The sequence below is a fragment of the Anser brachyrhynchus genome, assembly GCF_964034855.1.
Source record: "Anser brachyrhynchus genome assembly, chromosome: 1".
In the NCBI taxonomy this organism is placed as follows: domain Eukaryota; kingdom Metazoa; phylum Chordata; class Aves; order Anseriformes; family Anatidae; genus Anser; species Anser brachyrhynchus.
This window is the reverse complement of record NC_137694.1, coordinates 53,036,875-53,061,408: the sequence shown is the minus strand read 5'-3', so window position 1 is coordinate 53,061,408 and position 24,534 is coordinate 53,036,875. Positions and strand designations below refer to the sequence as shown.

At 39.1% G+C, this 24,534-nt stretch overlaps 1 protein-coding gene across 5 annotated transcripts in view; it reads left to right on the top strand.

Moving 5' to 3' along the window:
* Positions 1 to 24,534, top strand: part of TMTC2 (transmembrane O-mannosyltransferase targeting cadherins 2) — a 253,812-nt gene that overhangs the window by 86,145 nt on the left and 143,133 nt on the right. For 2 of the 5 annotated variants that reach the window (XM_080569816.1, XM_080569813.1), the window contains one exon: positions 18,159 to 18,729. The exons of 1 other annotated variant lie outside the window; for it this stretch is intronic. In XM_080569816.1, coding sequence (XP_080425942.1) covers positions 18,159 to 18,729 — 571 coding nt within the window. Of the gene's footprint in view, positions 1 to 10,581; positions 10,686 to 13,086; positions 15,511 to 18,158; positions 18,730 to 24,534 lie in introns of those variants that run through there. 2 more of the 5 variants (XM_080569814.1, XM_080569815.1) reach the window with 2 other exon arrangements.

Below are 24,534 nucleotides of genomic sequence, written 5' to 3'. Positions count from 1 at the left end.
AGGCGCAGACAGAAACTGCCTTCCCTGAATTGTAATTCTAAGTAACAGCCTCATGATCTCTTCCCTTTTTCTTTCCTTCTCCTCCCAAATTAATCATGAGTTTCATAGAATTATGAAAACATAGAATGGTTACGGTTGCAAGAGATGTTAAAAGATCACCTAGTCCCAACCCCCCTGCCATGGGCAGGGACACCTCTCACCAGACCAGGTTGTCCAAAGCCCCATCCAGCTTGGCCTTGAACACTTCCAGAGATGGGGCATCCACAGCTTCCCTGGGCAACCTGTCCCAGTGTCTTGTCACGCTTATAGTAAATAATTTCTTCCTCATATCTAGTTTAAATCTAACCCCTTTTACTTTAAAGCCATTGCTCCTTCTTTCACTGCACTCCCTCTGAGCTTTCCTGTAGGCCCTGTTTAGTTACTGGAATGCCACTATAAGGTCTCCCCTGGAGCCTTTTATTCTCCAGGCTGAACAACCCCAACTCTCTCACCCTGTCTTCTTTGGAGAGGTGCTCCAGCCCTTTGATTATCTTTGTGGTCCTCCCCTGGACCAGTCCAATCAGTCCATGTCCTTGTGCTGGATGCCCCAGAGCTGGGTGCAGGGCTCCAGGCAGGGTCTCACAAGAGCAGAGCAGAGGGGCAGAATCACCTTGCTCACCCTACTGGCCACGCTGCTTTTGATGCAGCCCAGGACACGGTTGGCTTTGTGGGCTGCAGGCAAACATTGCTGGCTCATGTCAAGCTTCTCATCAGCTAGAACCCCCCAGGCCTTCTCATTAGGACTGCTCTCAATCCCTTCTCTTCCCAGCTTGTATTTGTGCTGATTAAGGGAATTGAGGCTGAAAGGGAATTGGAGGAGGCTTGAATAATTCAAGATTGGGTCTGGGATGGTATTTCACAGTCCAAGGAAGAGGGTGAGACCTAAGTGTTTGCTGGGTTCTGCGCCTGTGCAGCCCGAGGGGAACATGCAAGGTTCATGGGAGTTGCGCTGTTCTTCAGAACGAAGACTCTCCATTAGGAAGACTGCAGTGACAATCTTCTGCTGCCTTCTCTTCTTGGCTTCAGCAGTTACAATTAGTACCAAAATGGTGGTTCTTTATTCGAAAAAGCTAAAAGCACCTGATTTTATGAAATCAGTTGCAATGTAATAAGAATTTCACCTTTATATAAGGAGCTTCTTAATATTTGAATTAGTCATAGTAACCTCTAACTTATTTATCTCTGCAATACAGAGTTCTGCACTATGTTTTTCACTGTAAATCCACATCTGCAAAAATAGATCAGAAATTATTACTGGTAAGTGCAATATTCTTTCTGAGTTGCAACTTCTTGATGGGCTATACTCAAAGTACAGTTTATCCAGTTAGGCAAGTTTTTTTTACAACAGTGTTTAATACGCAACCTACTGAAATGCCCTTGAAATGTGTAGAAAGAATATTTGTACAATATTCTATTTAGAGAAAGAGGTCTTTCCATAATTGTGAGGTTTTCAGAAGCGTTAGGGAACGTGCCTATTTGAATACTGTTTTTATTTTTCGTATAAAATGACTATCCTAAAATCCAAGGAGTAAAAAAGGAAGAAGAAAATAAATTCATGCTTATAATTTCCCAGTAGAAAAAAACTAGAAGCCTAAAACTAAAAAGTCTAATTATAATTAATTGAAAAGGTTTTTTGCAGAAGCTAGTGGCAGTGATTTGCATAAATTCTCATTAAGGTGAATAATACATTTTCTTCAAGATTCATTAAACAAGCTTTAATCAGTTGAGCTTGAAAAACATTGCCATGAAACTTCAGTTTAAAAGTCATTACACGGCATCTAAAATAAGTTCTGAAAAATTAGAGAAACGTATCCAAGAGACATCAGCATCCTTCAGACATTAAGAAGCCATGTAATAAATACCAAGAGGAAGGGGTGGGTTGTTGTTACTGGCTTTAAGTTAATTTCACAAAGACAAAACATGCCTGGTGGGAAGGAAGCCTTGTGTCGCCAGCACAAGGGGGTGTCTTACCGGAGAGAGCTATCTGCAAACTAGTTTTTCTTTTAGTTTTAAGGAGAGAACCCAATGAACTGGCAGGTATGATACATGCTGCAGTAGCTACCACCTGTGCTTTGCATAGTGTGTACTCTACTGCAATTCTTCTTTTTTTTTTTTTTTTTTTAAATGGTTTAGCTGAGCAGGCCATAAAAACATTTATGTGTGTGTGAAATGTAAATATTTTTGTGCACTTCTATCCAATTCCATTTTTCAGGATTAACTCAGATGTGGTCTTTCAAAGAACAGGTTCTAATCGGTTTGATGCGTTGCGTTTTTCTGGGCTTAATGAACAACTTTTCTTCATGAGTGTGTCCATTTGGTGATAGGAGGGGTATGAAGTTCAGCTTAGAGCTACCATTGTCTTCTCGTGGCAGCCAGGAAAGGTGGAGTGGCAAATCTCAGAGCTTCTGCGGTTCTTGGCAGTGCTCTCCTCTCTCTATTTAAATCCATAAAGACACAAGCACTTTCATTTTTAACTTATTCTACAAATAAATAATAAATCTGTTTTATTTATTGATTTTTATTATTGCTGGGAGGTGCAATGGACTCCCTTTTTGATACATGGTAAATGGGTATGCTTTTGTACTATTCTCTGTTTCAGGAGCCAAATTTAAAGCTTTAGATGTTAGCACTGAATCAACTTTCTAAAGCAGCAGGTCCTAAATTTCAATGTACACGTATACATACTTCAGTAATTTATGCCTTATTTCCAAGTGGTACACAGCTAGGCTGGAACCGGTACTTAACAACCTCCATTGTAGTACCTGGCCAAAGAAAAAAACATGCATGTTCAGTCCCTATTCTAGAGCAATTTGCTTGCTACTTTCTTCCATTCAGTATATGCAGTGTAAAATGGAGATGGGGCTGTGAATGTCAGGATGGATCAGGGAGACTACTGTTAGTGAGCTCTGAAAACTTTGTTCTCTTAATCTGTATCAGTTTAGCACTTGCTGTCCTTGAGAGTGAACTCTTGTGGTAAAAACCAGTACCATTGGCGAGAAAAAACAGAACCGTAGAATGGCCTGGGTTGGCAGGGAACTTAAAAGGTTATCTGGTTCCAACCCCCTAGCCACGGGCAGGGATGCCACCCCTTAGATTAGGTTGCCCAGGGCCTCGTCCAGCCTGGCCTTGAACACCTCCAGGGATGAGGCATCCACAGCTTTGCTGGGCCATAGACCAGTGAGTATAGCTTTTGCGTAATATTTACTAGCAAGTTTGAATCATGCTTTCCCCTACTCGTCATTAGGTGTAGCATTTTTCCTTATGAATTTCTCTCATTTGAGAGGGCTCAACTGTATATAGAGAAATAGGATACACTGATGTTTTCCCGTGTTAGTTATTCCTCAATTTAAACTTTTATGGTTTGAAGCTTCTGAATGAAAATGTAATTCATGATGGCTTTTGCAGCTCTGGAGTCCAGATTTAGAAACAGATCGTTTATTTAGTAGCAGGGTGTCCTTAAGAGTACTGGCAAATGCCAGTAATCCTGACCTGAACATTGAAAAATTTGTTTCTAATATACCCACATCACTGTGACTTTCGGGATTATATGTTAGCTGTTACAGCTTCTTTTTGTGACCCTGGAGAAGAAAGGAAAAAAAAGGTTTTTTTTTTTTTTTTTTCCTTCTTTTTTTAAACAGTATGGTGTCCTGAAGTAGTTTCTTTGTCTTCTGGTAATTGTCACCATTATTTCTTATTATATTGGACAGTCTGTGTTTTCGTATGTATTTATTTTGGCTTTGAAACAGCATGTAAGTTCTTTATCTTATTATTGTAATTAAACTGCACCACAAATGTTGTATGTCTTATCTTTAGAGGAAAATAGACATTAAAATATCTCCAGATAAACGAACTCCGTTTTGATCTCTCTTCCCCCTTATTTCAATTTTTGATGTTTTTACATCTTGTTTAAAAAGCTAGTATCCCAAAGCTGACTGGTGTATGTTAAGTTTTGGCCAAACAGTTCTTTTAAATGTAATGGGAGGTCTATAAGTGATGGGTGGCCCAAAATCCAAAGTCACCATTCTATTCAAATAAACACACAAAGAAAGTATATGCAGGACCTTTAACTCTTACAGGAGCTTGGCTGTGTGCCATGCTTCTGACTTAATGGAATTGCTGATTTCAGGGTTGCCTGGGGCCACAACCACAAATAAGCATATATATCTCTGAGGTCATTGAAACCATTTTTATTATTTTCATAGCTATTGGAAATAAGTCACCTGGCTTGATTTATATATAAAATTGCAGAATATCAGCCCACAGAAGTGACCTTTAATTTAAAACTTTCATCTGTTTTGTTGGCTTGTAGCAATGGTCTGTGATATTAAAATAACAGCAGCTCATATATCTAGAAATATCATTTTATCTTTCTCAATAGTTGATGGTTAAGCATTCACTCTAAGTATGGGATTCAAGTCGAGTGCCTTCTGGTGAAAGGATCCTGATAGTGCGTGCTGCTGCAGCTCCCTGTTAGACTTGGTTCCATTTCCAAGGGTGGGACGTCGAACCGCCAGTGAGTCTGGAAACGTGATGGTGACTTTGTGGGTTTCTTGTGGGCTCACAGCGCCTCTCACGAACATCTGCCTCTGTTCTTCACTGATTTCTACAGGCTTTTATCCTACAACTGAATTAAGAAAGAATGAGAGAGGGTGATGAAGCGGATTTGAATGAGATAGGTATGGCTTATTGCTTGCAATATTTGGGTAAGGTTTCCTAATGCATTTGGATAGCATTGTCTTCTTATCTCAGCATTTCTTCAGAATTCATCGAAAGAACACAGCAGTCTGTGCTGAAAAATGAATAGGCCTCCAGTGCTACGTTGTCTTCGTGGATGGGACGGGTGCATTGGATAGCTGTATTTATTGGCTGTATGTCATAATTCATTTCTCAGTGTTTGCCTGTGTATCCCATGTTAAGAAGCTGGGATATTTATGATGCACGCACAGCATTATTATTCCAAACAGCTAATTTCCTGTGAAGAGAAATAAATCTTGAATTCCCAATAACTTTGTAGCAAGATGCAGTGTAGAGCCCCAGAAGAAGACGCAAGTCTTGTAGAGCAGAAACTGCTTATTCCTTATGTTACTCTACATTGGTTTTATTATGCAGAAATAAATACATCCTGCTGTTTTATATGCTCTAGCAAACTATAATTTTCTTCATTAAACTTTCAGTGGCTTGTAATGCCATGGGAGACAGCAAAGAGGGAGCCTTGAACTCTGCAGAGGTAACCTTCCCCAGCTCTGTAGGTGATAGGTGTATGCACTGTAGTTTATGTAAAGATTCAAAAGGGGCTGCTTCTCTTTGGGGACTAGGGGTGTGGTGGGGTGAGGCATTGCAATTTATTTCTTAGATGATTTATATATTAAACACATGTAGATCCCTAGCAGAAAACCAACTCTGTTCAAGTTACAGGCATGTAAAGTTGAAGCTTCTCTCTGAGGTGAAATTTAGTATTTTTTCCAGCCTTCTGTGAGAAGCTGAGGTATTTGAAGAGAATACGTTAGCCTTGTCAACAAATACAACACTGTAGTACCCACCGTTTTTCTCTTTCTGAAGTCTGTACGTGCTGACTAACCTCTCCAGGCAGTCTGTTCGCTGGTTCCTTTGGATCACTTCTGTTCCACTCGGTTGCGTCTCTCCCTTCTCATCTATCCAAGACTCTTTTTCCACATTTCAAGTTTCTTCATATTCTGATCTCAACCAACCCTGCTTGTGTGAATAATGAAGGCAAAATTATTACTGTCCCTTAGCAGTGCTAGAATTTAAGAGATGACACACAACTTCCACATTACTAAAATACTGCGTATGAATTGTTTCCCTACAAACCATTTCTGTGTTTGATGTGGACTACTAAAAGAAGCAAACTGTTCATAATTTTTTTTAAAGCTTTCGGTAGTACTTGTGCTTTATGTTCTCTTCTATTGGCTTTCCTCTGTAGTTGTCTTTAGGCAGAACCTACAGCTGTCATTGTTAAAAAGCCAGAGTTATGAAATACCGTAACCTTTTGTGGCATTCACATTCCTCAGCTACTGGGAAAAATGTAGTCCTCTGTTGTGCTGCTGTCAAGGGTTTTTGGACTTAAATGTTACGGTAGGAAGTTGAGCCTAGCGGCTAACTATTGGCTTAATCTTCCCAGAGATCTTCATTTTTTAAAAGGGTACTTCTTAGGAAAGTTAAACCTGCTTTATAAAAACACATAAAATGGCACACAAATCACTAGTGGAGAAAAAGTGCAAGCAGATTTCCTCGTGTAGAATTGGAGACTCTTAAAAATCTGGCCATTTCCATTCAGTGCTGGTTTCTTTTGTAGTTCTGCTTAACTTTACTTAGCTGTAATGGTATAGTTGGGAAGGTTGATCTCGTACATGATTCTAGTAATGGCTTCAGTTTCCCTGAATTGCTGTCTGAGATCCTTATTACTTAGTGCCTGCATCCCAACAGCTGCTCAAAAACACAGGAAGAAATGGTTTCTGGTTGTTTTGTTTTTGTGCTTAGAAATCTAAAAAGTCTTCTGAAAGACTATAAAAGCTTATCCCAATTGCACTTGATTACATAACCCTACTGGTTTCAGTGACATAAATTGGAGGTTATTCCAATGCTAATGTGGATTAACGCTAATAACGCAGAAATCAGAATTTGATCCTGTGTGTTCTGATAACATAATTCAACTAATTTGTCATTTCCTGGCTTTTTAGCTCAATCTTTGACAGCATCCTTTAAAATCCTCTGGAGTATGTTCGGTGCAGACTACCACGTAATGGTGACTATAAAGTCCTTATTTTCTTTACTAAAATAACTGTGATTAGTCCTTTTATGTCAATCCCAAGCTGTTGCTGCTACCTGGGTGCTCTTAACCACGGAATTAAGAGAAAATAAAATTTATTTTAAACATTGCAGTAGGCTTAGATTTCTAGTGTTTCACAATTGCTATGGCGTGCCACAAAGATTTGTTCCCTCTAATGGATCTCTGCATCTGGGATTGAGGCACAAAGATGAAACAAATCACTAAAACTCATTTTAACCTTTTTTTTCAGTGGGATCAACACCTTCCGAATGGGTGGGTGCCAGCCTGCTCTGTTAAAATATGCTTATGAAGGGCTTCCCACAGTGCTTTTGTAGAAAAGTTGGAGAGCTGGAAAGAGAAAGTTCATTCATCCAAGACTATACTGAACTACTTAGAGGGGGGAGAGCAGGGGAGGGTGGGGGGTGGGCACTTCCAGGAATTTGTCTGACCTGTCTTCTGTGGCAAAGACTAAGGGTAGAGTTCAACTCCATCCATCACAAATGTTTTCTAGCCAGATTTTGGCCCCTGTGTATATTCTGTAGGAAATTTGTTTAATAGAAATCCTCTTCTGACAAGGAAAAATGCTGCACCTTTTTTTTTTTTTTAATTTTGAAATCTTCTAAAAAGATACTTTAATTACCTTGGTAGATTCACTAGTGAGTAAACTATCAGCAGAGAGCAATGTAAACCTAAGATTTTATTTTAACATCTTAAATGTTAAAATTTCATGCTGCTTTTCTTCCATCAAGTTAAACATGCTTTGCTTTGTATGTTGGTTGGTGTTTCTCTTTTTGTCCTCAGATAGTTTCACTGAAATGGCAGTATCTTTGAATATCTTCACTGAAATGGCAGCATCTTTGATTCATGTGTGTAGCTGGACTTTGGAGCTGACTCAGCATAATTTAGTTGCTCAATCCTCAGGGAGAGCTTCCTTGACCTCCTAATATTATTTAGTGTATTGCTATAAATAGTGCTGTCACCACAGTCACATGTGACGGCATATCAGAAAAGTTAGTAAACTGGAGTTGGAAAACAGTGATAATTTTGGACCAGTGGCATCTGTTGGGTTCCTTAGACCAGACTGATTTTAAAAAAGAAAAAAAAATATTTTTTTTCCACTTCCCCTCTATATGGAAGTTGCTGTCTAAAGATGGCACTTTTTGAAGTTTTATTATATTTATGTGGGCAGTATCTCATGTACAGAATTGGGTGCCTTCTGAAGGCATGTACTAAATGTACTAATGTACTAATTTTGTACTAAAAATGGATGATGCTACAAGAAAAGATACCTAAGTGTTCTGCTTTTTTAGTACAAAAAAAAAAAAAGAAAATAATTAAGTCCTCAGAATAACTGTTTGTAAGATACTGAAGTGTACTTAACCTTAATGGAAAATGCTTGTGCTGTACAATCTGATTAAATGAAAAATCTGCTATTATTTTCTTCTCAGAAAGAGCAGTCAGGCATTGAAATGGGTTGCCCAGGGAAGTGGTGGCGTCACCATCCGTGGGGATGTTCAAGGAGAGGCTGGATGTGGCACTTAGGGACATGGTTTAGCGGGTGACATTGGTGGTAGGGTGATGGTTGGACCAGATGATCTTGGAGGTCTTTTCCAACCTTAATGATTCTACGATTCCATGATTCTATGATAGCCTTTAGATAGGGAAGGGGATGAAAAGTGGAAAATGCTTATTTTCCTACTTACTTTCCTACATAAAATTAATTGTGCATTTTTACAGGTATGCAGAGAAGGAACTTAGTCTATGAAATTTGGAACAAAAAATCATGTCCAGCTTGAGGTTAGGACAATGCAAATATTGTATTAAAAATTTTAAGTGCAATGTTCATAAGCACTTGCAAAATGATCTTGGCACTTGGTTTTCTAAAGCCTGATGCTTTTTGATGGGAAAATTTGTCACCACATTACAATCTTAGATTTTTTTTTTTCCCCAACTTTTGGTTTCTGGTAGTTATCAATGTGCAAATGCTTTGTTCCCAGTTGTTGAGCAGGAGGAGGAGCTGGAAGGCAAGCATTCAGTAGAAATTTTGGGGCATGTCATCAGCCTACATCTTTGTGTGTGCAATTGCTGTGGGTCAGAACACTGTTTTTACGCATTTATGCAACTTACAGATGGGGTTGAAGGGAGGGAAGGGGAGACTCTTTCGAGAGAGGAGAATTTGGGGTGTACACAAATTCCATGGCTGATAGCTTTTAGCATTGAGGGATCTGGGCTTTGCAGTGCTTTGAATAAAGGAAGGAAAGCCACTGTGATTTTGACTGCTGTCTGAATCAGTTGACTCTTGCAGTGAAATATTACCAACAGTAGCTGGTCTGGGGCTGCCTTTTTTTTTTTTCCTCCCCCAAATATGGACATTTCTTCAATATGGGTTCTAAAGCTAGTGTAAGGTTAAAGTTGACCTCTGGGTATTTGTTTTCACTAAACAGATTTAGTAGGATACCTTTTAGTTAAAGCAGTAAAACTTTAAGTTTAGACCAGACCTCTGTTAATGAAGGCTTTCTGGGCGCCTAAATAAAAGGCTTGAGTTAAGGAATTTATACAAAATAAATTGACACTTCCCTTTAAAACCACACTCCCTCACGTAACCTCCTCTCCTTCCCCCCAAGTAAAAGATAAAAAGGACGCTGTCTGTACATTATGTACATTATGTTGTGGTTCAAAAGTTTCTCCTCTACTCATTATTTCTATATTTATGTGTGTACGTGTTCCTGGGCATTCTTTTCAATGCTTCACTAAAAATAAAAGTCAGCTGCCTAAAAAGTCTTTCAGGCTTTAAATTGGGAGTACACAAGAAGCTTGTGTTTAGGCATAATTATGCACAATCACCCTGAACTTTCTGAAACTGTTGTCAATAAATAGACTTGAATCACAAAAGATGTAAGTTTTAAAAAATTAAATGACTGAGCTTTGCTTCCTCAGAATAGTCTGCCATGTACTGAAAAGAATATAGAACTGTTAGTGGGACTGATATGTGACTGATAAGCTCTTCAGTAGTGGTACAGGAGGTATGCCTTGTTTTTCATATAATTGTTTAAAATATACATGTTTTGGAAAGGCTTTATGTATATTCAGTAGGTGGCTTGTCAGAAAAAGTAGTTTAATGTCTGTCCTATGAATCTAGCTAAGAGTCTCAACATTTCCACTGTAACTACTGTATTCTCAAGCCTTAAAATGTCTTTTTCCTTAGAGATAATTGTACTGTTGTGAGTAGCTGTATGGTGAAATGGCAAAAAAAATAATATTTATGTTTTATTTTCTCAAAGGGAAGTAGGGAAGAGAAATAGGGTACTGCCATGTTCTTCTGTGGAACAGTAAATCTAATAAGGCCTGCTGGGCCCACTTTTATCATCTAAAATAGATTTGAAAAGGGCAGCAGAGGTTTCAGCTATGAATTCTGACCACGCTTCAGAAGCTTGGAATTACATTTTTACCCATACATATATATATATGCGTTTGTGTGTGTGCACGTGTGCGTGTGTGAAATAAATCATGAGCTATTGCCAGGCAGTAGTTTGCACTGAAGAATATTTGTAAAGAATAACTTTTAATATGTATTTGAAGGAATATGTTATCAGGCAAATACTGAATATCTTGAAGTCTTAGGGGAACAGGATTAGAAAATTTGTATTACATGGCGTGGTGGGGAGAGGTTAGCGTATGTAACAGCTGTGAGAAACGGAGAAAACATTTTCTGGTTTAGTAATTTAACCATTTTTTCAATAAATGCTTCTTTGTAGACCTATTGCACAAGTAGGTGAAGAAATGTGGGGAACAGACACAAAGACAGGAGCTCATCTTCTCCCACTGTGTGTATCTGCTACCTCCTGAGAGAAACCTGATGGTATGCCATTGTTTGGAAACAGAAATTATTAATTTCTTTTCTTGCTTCCCTCCAGCATGTTTCTTACCTGTGTCTGAATAATCAACTAGTCCTAAACCAGGCAGTTGACATCAGAGTTTCAGATTTCACGTAGTCCATCTTTTAGTGTTTGTTACGTCAAGCAAAAGATTGAACTGAGAGGAAGTGAGGTGCCCTTAGGGTTAATATTAAAGCCAGATTCTTTTAGCATATGAGGACACACTTAGAAACGAAAGGGCTTATAGTATGGAGAAGGATACAGTCTGAAGCCTTTATGGTTAGCTTTTGAAATATTTATGTTCTGGGAGGAAAAGATTTTTCAGGCCAACTCAACCTTCTTGTAACCAAAATGTTTTGAACCTTTAGCAGCTTAAAGTTTTCAAAGCTCTTTTGGTCAATAAGAAAATCAATGCTTGCAGCATGCTTCAGTGTAGTTAAAGCAGTGCTTGACAGCACCTGGTGTTATATATGGGTACCACCACTGGTTCAGGATGCCATTCCTTCTTCAGAATAACACTGTGCGTCTTTAGTTGGAAAGTTAGAGAGGTCTAGAAAGCTACAGCCGGTGGGCTATTGAATTGTAGCCTACTGGTGGAAGAATCAAACCACAACTGATGGAATTGAAGTTACCTTGTTAAATGTATTTATTTCCATTATACTCTACAGATGTGCATTGTGTATTTTAAATGATCGATTCCTTTAAAAGACATTGTGCAGTTTAGAAAAATCTTAGAAAGTCTACATCTATATTGTGAAACAAGACCATAACTTTTGACAGTGATTTTTTTTTTATTGATTTTTTTCTCTGTCTTCCTTTTTGATGGCAATTGCAAGTATGTGAGGGTATAGTATAGTTGTCTCACTGATGGATCTTTCCATTCTGCTTATATCTAATTCAGGAAAGTATCACCCCAAAAGTTTTATGAGAAAGACACTACTTACAGCCCTGTTACTTGTGGTTTCTGTTTGTTCTGGTACTAAACTTAAGTTGGCTATGAAATTACTGTTAAAGGACAGTAGTATTCCAAAACCTGTAAATAATGTTATCATTTATTTATATACTCTCCTATACAAACTGCATAGTTAATAGCTTTCACCAGCAGTTATACAAGATAGGAATATTATATTAAAAATATATCATCTTTCATGTATGAGCGCTGAGTTGGATGCATTCAGGTATTTCTAAACAGGAAGAAAAGGACTGAACTATTGGGAGAATTTAGCTAAGCACTAGTTTACTGACACTTTATTTCCCTTTGGTGGTGTTAGGTATTGCTTTAATTAGTTTAAAATATGATTTGAATGTAGGTGTTTTTTCTGCAGTGTTTGGTGTGTATAGTCCTGGTCTCACAGCCAGCAACTCAGGATCCTATATATCACTTAGCTACTTGTTACCCAGTATTTCCTGTCTGAAAACATCTGAGTTATTGGCCGTTCTTTAGAGATTCACCTAAATATTTGTTCTTAAGAGAAACTGATAGCTGCAATCTGAAACCCAGAGGATGCACGTAATTTGGTCTCCTGCAGGTGTCCCTAGTCAATATACAATACAGATACCTTTTTTTTTGTGAAGTGGCACCGATAAGTTTTTACAGCCTGCTGGAGTTGTATGTAGATAAATTCCACTTTCACAACTGTTGAGAAGGAATGAATTTTAAAACAGAACATCCAAGATATAATTGCCGCCAGACATCTACAAGAACGGTAACTAGTTCCCTTGAGTCTATAATTAAACATTTAAATGAATGAGTTTTCATGTACTTATGCTTATTGCTCATAAGACATATCTATGCACGAGATAGTATTTTCTGATTTTTTTTCCTTTTATGCTGTCAATACAGACTATATGTATACTGTAGTCTGTGGTCATGTATGAGAATTGTCCAAAGTATGACAATTACAGAGTCATAGAATATCCTGAGTTGGAAAGGACCCACAAGGATCATGAAGTCCAATTCCTGGGTACGCACAGCACCACTCAAAAATCAGACCATGCGTCTGAGAGTGTTGTCCAAACGCTTCTTGAACTCCAGCAGGCTCGGTGCCATGACCACAGCCCTGAGGAGCCTGTTCCAGTGCCCGACCACCCTCTTGGTGAAGAACCTTTCCCTAACACCCAGCCTGACCCTCCCCTGTCCCAGCTCCATGCCGTTCCCTCAGGTCCTGTGGCTGTCCCCAGAGAGCAGAGCTCAGCACCTGCCCCTTCGCTCCCCTTGTGAGGGAGCTGCAGGCTGCCATGAGGCCTCCCCTCAGCCAATTGTTCTCTCATCACATTATATATTTATCTAGCTGTATGCTGAATATTTTGACCAGAAGTATACTGTGAGAAACGGTAAAAAAATCTTCACTGAAATCCAAGAAGATGACATCAACTGGCTTCCCTTGGTCAACTAGATGGGTGACCCTGTCATAAAAGGAAGTTTGTTAAGTGGGACCTTCCCCTCGTGAACCTGTGTTGGCTATGACCAACGACCACGTTGTCCTTCAGGTGTTTTGCAGTAACTTCCAGAATAATTTTCTCCATAATTTTAGTGGGCACTACAGTTAGACTGACAGGCCTGTAATTAGCAGGGTCTTCTTTTTTGCCCTTCTTGAAAACAGGGACAATGTTTGCCATCATCCAGTCAACTTGGACCTCTCCAGATTCCCAAGACCATTGAAAAATAATTGAGAGAGGTCTCATGATGACATCAGACAGCTCTTTGGCTACCTTGCAATGAATCCCATCAGGCCCCATAGACTTATATGCATATATAACAGACAACCATCTATATTAGATGTAGGCATGTACAATAGATGATGTCTGTTGTTTGCCTGCTTTCTGACCACACATCTGCCTAACAAATAGCCTGTGAGTAGTTTGGAAAGGTAGATTCAGCTACTGTGTATCTGGGAGATGTGAAGCTAATTTCTACTCCAAAAAAGAGTCTCTGGCAGTTTTTTTTTTCAGGCTTGTTGTCTCTATAGGTAATATGTAATCTCGTAAGCGTCCTTAGCATGACTCGTTAAGATATACTGTAAAAACGCTCTAGGGTACTTTTCCATTGTTATTTATGAAAAGGGAGTAAATGAAAAATATTCTAAAATGATCTTGAGGAAAAACAAGGAAGAACCTCCAAGTAGAGACTTGCCAGTCCATCACTGCCTATCTGTTTTATGTGAGAGAAGGCTGGGCAATAGCTTCCTGTGTGCACATTTGGGAGTTCTCCTTTTTCTTAAAAATATGTTCCATACTTCAAATGCTGATGTTCATTTTCAGCATATGGGGACCATTAGCAATATTGAAGCTGGACATATGGCTTAACGCGTTAAATCACTTTAGAATGTTGCATCTGTTTTTTTACCCTGGTGTTAACACCTGGATCGGTTTAGCACTAGTGCAGAAGTTTAGGACATATAGAGCTGTTAATTTTAAAAACATCTGGGCTTTTTTGTATGCATGTATATGTGCGTGTGTGAACTGCTGGGTCTCCAGCATTATTTGAGTTTGATGAAAAAAATCTTACTTGAATTGTGATGAAGGTGTGTACTGACCCAGGCAAATCAGCAGTTTATAAAGCAGGAGGCAGAAGGAATCTTTTGAGTAGATAAGCAGATGATTTTCCCGTGCAGCTTTTGTCTTTCTTCCGACTTCTATTTTTAAAGTATTGATAGCTGGCTATGATTCTTTTTTTTTTTTTTTCCCCCTCTCAAACCGATCCATTTGTTGTACACTGAATAAGATATCCCACTCTCCTGGGATGCGTGAAATGGGCAGGCATTAAAAATTGACGAAAGCGAGTTCCCTGGCTGAGTCTGCAAGCCTTATCTGAGGCTGCTTGAAAGTAAAAATGCCAGTTGTGTTGGAGCTTTGAAAAACGGCTTTCCCTTGTGACCTGCTGCCTTTTAGCGAGAGCAGAGTTTACAGCTCTTTTTAAGAGTGATGACTGCAGTTGGCGAGTTTCTCTCGTTATGCCCATTAGCAAGATTGGACTAATCTGCAGGACGTAACCTGGAGGTAAACTGTGAGTGAAGGAGAAGGAGAAGACAAGGCTAAAAAGGCGTTTTGTAGTTTCCTTTATCCCAGAGTCTTTCCTGAAGCCAGCAATTAATAACATTTTCTATCTGTGGAGAGCCCCAGTCGCTGCGAGTGCAGAGGCATTATAAAGGACATGTCAGCACTGCCTGCCAGGGCATTAAGAGGGACGGCTTTTAAAATTGCCGTTGAAATCAGTGACTAAGCACCACTACTGCAGCAGAATTAACAGCTTGTTAATTTAATAATTAAAGAAAGATGGGGCCGCACTAGATAGGAGCAGGGCAGCTGGGGGCAGCTGGGCCAGGCCATGGGCCTGTGGGAGGGCCTGGCTCAGGGGGCCCATGGCTGGGCCTGGCGAGGCTGTGGGAAGCTGGAGACTTTTTCTGCTTTTGATTCTTAGAGCAAGATGGCTTAGAAATGCCTGGCTCTGGTACCTCAGATATTCATTTTCCTGCATCCTGTTGTGCAGTCAAGTGAAATGTTGACCGAATGTGGATTTTATTACGTTTGATAACGTGAAATAGAGTAGCAGTTGAAGCTTAAGTAGCCAATGTGAGACGCGCTTCTTTGCTGTCTGACATCTAGCTTCATCTCTTGCATTAGTGTTTCCAGTATCCCAAAACATTAACTAGACTATTTTGTTGTTGTTACATTCAAACATTTAACAAAAAATAATCGTGTGGAAAGAACTTTATTTCAAATCCTGTCTCACAGAGGGTCCAACATTTGATATGATTGGGCTGTTGAGTAAGCTGGAACCAGCAGTTCCTGTATTTTTCATGCTGACAGGTATTAACCTATGCTACCTTTACACGCATGAGAAACTACATATATTTCACAATTGTCTGATGAATTTTGTAGCCAAATACAGGATGATCAATACTGTATCTACAAGGCTTGCTGTTTATTTTTTTTAAATATGAGCAGGACTGAACAGGAAAGGATCAGGCTTGCATCAAATTTGTTCTTAAGGCTGTAAATGAAATTTGACTGAATTAATGCCTTCAGAATATACAATAGCTTTCTTTATGATTTTGAGGAAAGCAGTTTACTTTTGGCAAGGAAGAGACCAACAAGGGGATACATGCTGCGTGGGAAGGAATGGTAGGGCAGCTGTTCACTTAGAGGGACAGAGCCGGTCCCTTTTCTTATTAAGTGCAGTGTGGAGTTGTTTTATACATCTGTACCAGTAGCTTTATACATGTGTACATGTATATATATATATATATGTTTTATAGATGTGTACGGTTACTTTTTTTTCTCTTACGAAGTGGTTGTATGGAAATGGAAGCATTGGAAATGGGCACATCTGCAAAAGATACAAAACCGTACATTTCCTAGGACTAACGTGTTTGCTATCTAGCCTTTTTGCAGCAGAGCACTAAGCCTCTGAGGAGGGCAGTTGCAGTGGCAACTTCTTTGCTGCCACTTATTTCTTTAGCATTTCCCCAAGAAAAAAAAGTGTTTGTAGTTCAGGGTTTCAACTCTAAATTCTGACATCTGATAGCCGTTCTTAACACCACTCACTGTTCAGGAGCTTGTAGTCTTACATACTATTCTTTTCTTAGAAGAGAAAGGAATATCTCTAGCCTAACACCTGTTTTACTTTTACTGAATTCCTAGTGTTTTGTTTTGTTTTTTTTTTTTTCCTCATGGTGATTCTGAGAGTGCTTCTACAAACTGAAATCACAAACAGAGGACTTAGATTTCAGGAAGGGACTCTGCGGAAGGACAAGATAAATAATGTGAAAACAAAGATCTTGTTTTCTTCCAGTGTTCTTTTGTGACTGGACTGAAATGAGAAAAATGTGTGTGGGGTTGGGAAAACAAATAGAAGCAACCTGATCCACTGCATAAGCAGAAGTCAAAATGAAAATTTTCAGGCATTCTAGAAGGCATCATCAGATCTTTAAGGGATTTAAGCTGACCTCTTCATAACCTCCATGTGCACAGAGACAAAAGGACACGCCGGGAGGAAGCGTGTCTGAAAGCATTACAGCAGTGTGCGCTAGACAATGGAAATGCTGAGCTGCATGTTATTTAGAGCATTTGCATGAAGATCCTGTGACATAGCATATAGGTGTCTGACCATTTTTCTTTAAAGAACAAGACAATATTCCCGAAACTAACAGCATAAAAACTGGGTTTTGGGTACAGGTTGCAGGGGACTTGTTTCATTGGGGGTGAGAATGTGAGGCGAATTTGGGCAAATGAATTAGGCTAGTGCATTTCCAACACTGGCCTGAATTTCACACTGGTTTTTTTTCTTTATCATCTGAATTGAAAAATGGTTAATTATGGGAAGGTATTTTTTTGAAAGGCAGGAAGAGGGAATGAGTAAAGAAATAGAGATAAATCATTTCTCTTGTTTAATATTTTTAACAGTAGAGTCTTGAACTGGCTGGATTCTTAATTACCCATATAAAATAAATGCTAAATGAGTTAAGCTTAGTAGTAAAAACAAAGCACCTTTACAGAACAGCTTAAATTTAATTTTGGTTATGAAGACAAGTAATTAATTAAATTCTAGCCATCATTTTGAGCTAAGCAGGTCTCACACCTTCTCCCTCAGCATAAATTTTAAATGCAAATGATTAGATTTGTACAAACATAGGGGACAGATTTTCACAGTATTGAATTAGAGATGGAGACTGCTAATGGCTGGCACCAGTCCTTGCCAGGGTGGTTGGAAACAAAAATGCTGAAAACTGCAGTTTTCTTTTTCCCCCAATCAAGCTGACACAGACTGGAAGTCATAAGCTAATACAATGTAAAAAAATATTTTTTCCTCAACTGTAAATATAAGAAATTTAAGGAGAACATGTATTTTCACCTATAAAATATTCTGCTGTCTGTCTTTAGCAGGGTATTAACTGAAAATATTGTCAGTCAAAATATGTATGAGAAAGTTGTGGGAGTGCCCATACAGCACCACAGATTTGCATCTTCCTACCGACTTTCTGTGTTTATTGTTCATCCATGTCAGTGAGATTTCATTCCAACATCTAAATTAAAAATTCAGTATAAAAGGCCAGTTGGGGTTTTAGTTCTGAATTACTGGAGGATCAGTTGTTTCAACAATAACGTTTGTCAGTTTTTCATATTTCTTTTACATTTTAATTATAACTCATCAAATCTTAACCGATTACTCCTGGGTTAGATTCAGATGAATGCCACTGAAGGGTGTTTTAATTTAATGGAAGCAGCATAACATCTGTTTCTAATGTTTTAAAAGCCAATTTATATGGAAATTTTGCTTTAGCAAAAAGTCAATAGATGCAGACTTCTCTAACACCTCCTGTAAAAATTCGAAACTTGAATTAAAGCAGCATCAAAACAATGCCATTCTTTCTTCTTGTAGCAGTGTGATTACATTTTCACAACCTTTCATTTGTATCCTTTTCCTTCTATTGAAATGAAATTTTTGTGTTTTATAGCCGAGCCATCAAGACAAACCAGGACCTTCTGCCAGAGACACCGTGGACGCATATATTCTACAATGACTTCTGGGGAACACTTCTCACTCACAGTGGGAGCCACAAGTCATACAGACCTCTCTGCACGCTCTCCTTCCGCATCAATCATGCTGTTGGAGGGATGGACCCATGGGGCTATCACCTTGTAAACGTCCTGTTGCATGCTGCAGTCACAGGCCTTTTCACAAACTTCTCCAGGATCCTCTTTGGGGATGGGTACTGGACCTTGATAGCAGGTCTGCTGTTTGCGTCCCATCCGATCCACACTGAAGCCGTAGCAGGGATTGTGGGGAGGGCAGACATCGGAGCCTGCCTCTTCTTTCTGCTTTCCCTGATGTGTTACGTGAAGCACTGCTCTACGAGAAGTTCCTCAGCTAGTACTTGGGGCTGGATCTTGGGAACGGGAGTGTGCGCTGGGTGCAGCATGCTGTGGAAGGAGCAAGGAGTGACTGTTCTGGCAATTTCAGCAGTGTACGATATCTTTGTATTTCATCGCCTGAAAATGCATCAAATCATTCCTGCTTTATACAAGGTGAGTCTCCTTTTTTTTCCAGTAAACTATTCATAAAGCACCAGTCACTATTAAACAGGTGCTAAATGAGTTTTCAAGCACACAATAATTCTTAGTAGTTTAGTCAACTCTGAAAAATACGCACAGATGTCTGATACTGAAAGTATGTTTAAAGCAGTTTAGTAAGGACTTCTTACATTTTGTTTAAACAATGTGCTATTACCCATTGCTATTACTTGACGCTGGGGATGTGTTTCTTTCAATTACTTTCCTTGCTTCCAGCAGCTCTTTCCTCATTCTGTTTACCTTCAAGCACTGGATATCTGGCTGCCTTTTGCAAAGAACTCATTCATGCTCTTATCCTCTTGTATCTTGCAAACTCAGCTTAGTTTGGTTGGGCATGCAAGTGCAGCAGCTGATACCATCTACAGGCTCCCTGAGGCAAAGATAGTGCTTTTATTGTTCTAGTTTAACAGAGTTGCACAGAACCTGGGTGCGTGCCTTTGGCATGTATTTTTTCTCCCCCTAGTAGGAGCTGTGACTCAAATCTTTTACTGCCTTACCAAACAAAATATTTCTGTTTTTTTAACTTAACTGGCCTAAAGGCAAGCAAGTGAAATAAATAAATAAGAAAAGCTCATCAAAACCCTCTCTAACTTCTCCCCAAAGCTCATGTATTTTAGTGGTACCCATATACCCTGTCTGAAACCAAGATTCAATTACGTCAGTTGCTGTACAAGTGACTAGTACTGTATAAGTGAAAATAGAGTCAAAAGAAAGCAAGTAGTCTCTCATAGTTAGCAGATAAGCTGTTGTGACATGTTGACTAGTTAAGCACTTTTCTGGCAAAAATAAATGTATTGACAGTATAATTTCTTATGCTTTGTTTACTCATATATATCATACGTATAGAACATTAATTATTATTACATTGCCCAGTACTATCTCTATTTATTTATATTTCCTATGTACCTGAGTTTACCCTTTTACATAAAATATTGTTTAGAGAAGTCTAGTGAGACTGTCTCTGGCCTTCTCCATCAAAGGACTGGAAACTATTTTCCAAGGCTGCTATTTAGTTGACATCAGTGGATACTTTGATAACGGCCACTCCCACTTGGAGATGGGCATCTCCCACTTGGGACAACTCCCAGTGGATGACTCCCACTTGGAGTTGGGAAATTTGGGTTTTGATTGTAGCATCTGACCAATGTTTGACAAATCCAGACCTCTACGGCAATTTGGATGCTGTCACCTTGATTTGAAATGACTTTTTAGATTTATTTTCACATAATTTTGAAATGACTGTGATATAAGAACGGTGTTTTAAAGTGATATTTTATCTCTTCTGAAATAACTAATAACAACAGAGCTAAGTTTTCTTACTAAAAGCTTTGGTTTTAGTTTGGTTCTCTGGGTTTAGACATACAATGATGAAGACTAGTTTATTTTGGTATTAAAAAAAATCCAACAAAACAGATTATGTAGCTGCTTTCAACTCCACATCTCTTTGAGACTGTTTGGGTGTTGCCTTTTTCTTGTTGTTTTGGCCTTAAAACGTGTCCCTGGTAAGAATTAAAAAAATCTTTCTTCCTAGAACAAACTGTAAAATCTCCTTAAGCAAACAAAATCAACTTTTGATTATTTTTTTTTCCTTTAATGTTGCCTATACTTTTTTGCTTGAAAAGACATTCCTGTACTGGAACTTGTATGACAGTAGCCATTTACAGATGTGTCTTCCTGTGCTAGCAACTGGCTTGAGTATTTCAAAACCAGAGTGCAGTTTAAAACAAAAGAGAACCAAACTTACCAAACAAAACCCTGTCTTGTTTCAAAAATGTTTTTTAAGACTATCTGGACAATTAGAAAGAATTGAATCAATTTACGGGTTCTGGAACTTGTGCTTTGCATTTTCTCAGTGTGGGAAGGAGATTGTAGAAGAAAAATAAAATTAAAAATCAGAAATCAAACATCGGTCCAGAAAAAAGTTACGGTCTTTTGTGTAGGAGGAGAAGAGTGCAAAATGGAGCCAAGGAAGAGAGGAAAATAATTTTTAAAAGACGGTTAGCTTAAATCTGTACTGAGTAAGTATGTAGTAATAATACGAAACCGAATGCAGAATAAACAGCATGCTGCAGCATCCTTGCAATGGAATGGTTGAAAGGACCTACCCTTTTCAGTCTACCTAACCTTAAGCTAAACCTTGTCCAACTGAGCTGACACAGCTGTTTCAAAGGTTGTGCTGGAAACTGGAACAAAGAGGAAATGCAGGTGATAAATAACCCTTAAAAAAACAAAACAAATATCCCAGATATGGCTCTAGGAATTGGATACTGGCTGTATCCTGGCTGTATCCAGTTAGTTTTGTTGCCCTGCAAACAGCTACTGAGAGTAATGCTGAGGTGAGGGGGCAGAAACGAGGAACTGAGGAACTGAGAGCGAGGGATTTCAGGGAGTGGGTGGTTAAGGACTTGAGCTAGCTTGCTGACTGACTATCACTTTTGGCTTCTGCAAGCCTTTTGAGAATATGTCACCAAGGGAACTGAGACACAGTTAATTATATATAAGGAACTGTAACATCGCTGACTGCCTTCAGGACGGTCAGTGAGAATGAGCTGGTAAAAACAGCCTTAAAAATGCTCCAGCAGATGGAAGAGATGGCATTGGGGTGCCAAGACTGTTTTTTTTTTCTTCCTTATTTTTTCCAATTTTGTTCTTATCATTGGGCCAAGTGTCAGATAAATATGAAGTGGTGGCACAAGACTAGTAGCCATTTAGTGGGCTTGCACCTGTGATCACGGTGAGTCCCGATGTGTCACATCAAGTCCGTGACAGCATCCCATTGTGATTGGAACAGACTGGCAGGGCTTCTGAACAAGGCAGCTGCAGAGCAGGACCACCAGCAGAGCAGATGAATATTACCCGTTATTTAGAAGCTATTTTTAATACACTTTTAAAAATGTATATCATAGCTGCTTATTAAACTATCCAGCTCTTTTCCCTGTCATCTACATATTGGTTATTCAGTAGAACTTGGCTGCTGATCTTTTTTCCTTTGCCAAGTCTTGTTGTATTCCTGTCTGCCTGCAATACTTGCTCTCTGGCTGGCAAAGTTGTCAGTCTGAACCCAGTTTGATTTGGTTAGTTCTATTTTATTCTGTCTGACTCGCTTTCTAAGTGCGGTCTGATAAGAATATATTCCCTGTCTTTAAGTCAGCAGAATTTGTTGGAAATTATTTATTACGGTTGTAAATGAGTTGTCTGGAGTGAGAGCAATTAAAAAAATCTGTCTCTGCAGTGGGGCAAAGCATTCTTTATGGAAGAAGGCTGGGATTTTGGTTGATTTTCGGTATTTTAGACCTTGTTTTCACCGTAAACTGCATAGCAGGTATGCAGATTGATTGGGTTGTCATTTGTCGTATGTACCTAATGATTGTACCTGTCAGCAGTCAGACTTGCACAAGTTAAACTACCAGAAGTGTAGGGGTGGGAGGGGGAACCTGACTACGGGAGAGAGCTGTGATCAAGTTTGTAATTATAGAAACTATGCAAATTCAGAGACCTAATTCTTTTGTACTTGCAGTCCCCAGTTTGAGAGCAGAGCCATTAATCAACATGGCTGTACACAGCCTTCTGTCCAATTAGTGGTACAAAGCTAATATAAGCCCTATGGTACTGCCCTTTTTTCCTTTTTTTTTTTTTCTTCAAATGTGGGAATGGAGCTGGACAGCATTAGCAGTTAAAAAGAGGAGGCAAATGCACTTAATATTCATTTTTAATATAATACTAATGATAAAATATTTATTGCTATGTGGTTTATGTGTACAAACTGCCTTACTGAAATAACTAAACCAGATGTATGTTCCATTAATGTTCCACTGCTATAGTATGGTAACATTTTACCAGATCAACATATCGTTAGTACAGAGGGTTCCCTATACTAAAATAAGGACACCTCTTTTTTCCCATCAGTTATTTGACTAACACCCCCAGCCCTGGGAGGTCTGTCTCCCATGTGGAATTAGTTACTGGTATCTATAGCTGAACATGAACCACAAATTGGATTGCAGGATGCATTATCTAACCTTTCTGTACTATTATAACAGTATTGGTTTTGTAAAAAGCAATTTTGTTGGAAACCTATATTTTATTTAAGGTAATGATGGAAACCTGGGCCTCCATGGATGACATGGTGAACCACCAAACCAAACGCTGCTTTCTTTTATGGTCTTGGAACGGCCTTATTTGTGGGTGATATGTATGATTCCTGCTGAAAATAGGACTTCGTGTATTAGATAAAGCTACTGATTTTTGAGAACACTCTAAACTTGAAACAAGCCACTTTCTCCGTTCTTTGAACCAGTGACTTTTAGAACTACCATGCCTTGGAAAGCAATTTCCAAATAAAATGCTGCTCTAGATTTAAACTTGGGATTTTATTCTTCTCTTCAGGGGAGCTTTAAAGCCTTAGCAATGCAGTGGGTCTTGCTGGTTTTTCATCTCCATCTACAAGTTCTGTCATTTTGAGGCAGTGTTTTTATCATTGTTTAAAATCTAGCTTGATGATGGTGTGTTTTTTGTTAGTTTTCTGCAATCTAAGGAATTTTAAGGTGCTTGAAATTAGCCACAGGCCTGGATATTTTGGCAGACCCGACCGGTAAGCCATGATTTTGCAAGATATTTCACTCAAACACTTGCGTGGGTATAGTCCTGTCTTAGCCCAGTGTCTTTGTGTTCAGAGCCAGATAGTCAGCCGACATGCTTCTCCTGGCCATTACTTCTGTTCTAGTTGAAAATAAAAAATAGCTTAGGGCTTCCGAACATGACCTGAAGTCTTGCAGGTTAGCTTTGTGAACAACAAGAGCTGTTTCATACTGTGCTTGTGTGCTGTGTAACCTCCTCGGGTTCAGGGCTGAGGGCAGGGTCGGAGGCCTCGGTCCGTGGTGCCCAGCTGCGAGCTCCTGCTCTGCGGTGGTCAGCTGGGGGTTAATTCTCCTGGCAGCTCCAAGCCCGTACAAAACTGTGGAAATGCTGAGACGAATGTGCCTGTACATACATTGCTCATATTTCCGGAGGAACCAGCCCGGTGCTTCTCTCTTCACGCTGCGGGAGAGCAGCAGCGTGAGGCCTGCACTGTCCTGGCCGTCGCTCCCCCTCCCCAGCAGATAGCTCCTAGACAAAAGAAGCTTTTTGCAATTTACTTCTTTCTTGACAATTTCAAGTAGCTAATACTGCTGTTTCCTGTAGCTCCCACAGCTCCTTGCTGCTTTTCCTTTTGATCCTAAAATAAGAAAAGCAAGATTGGCCTCAGCTATCTTTCTTGTCAGAGATATTGATCTCCTGCAGGTCCTGTGATGTCAGTGGAGTTGCACCGAATTGAACATCAATAAGTATAAATAGCTATTGTTTCCTGAAAATATTTTCATGTGGTGATTTAAACCACTGAAACAGATCACACATGACAGAAATATAGCATCCCGAGGCAAGTTTAGGAGAAGGGTTTTTTTTTTTTATTATTATTTTCTTCAAATAAGGAATTGCATGCTATCTGAAGTTTCTGGGCTAAAACGGACTATGTTTTAATATTAAATCTGTAATATCTTTTCTGGAATTGCTACTAAAATCTGCATTAGTTTTTTCTACCCACTTTGAAGTCTACAATAATATTTTGGAAACTATTTTTGAGAGTGCCTCTCTGGAAAGAAGGAAGAAGGACAGGCTTCTTTAATAAATAAGTAAATCAAAACCAGAGATGCTTTTTCATATTTACAGAGATTGTGAAGATATGAAGAACCTTCAGTGTAACAGAGAGGTTAGTTTGTTAGA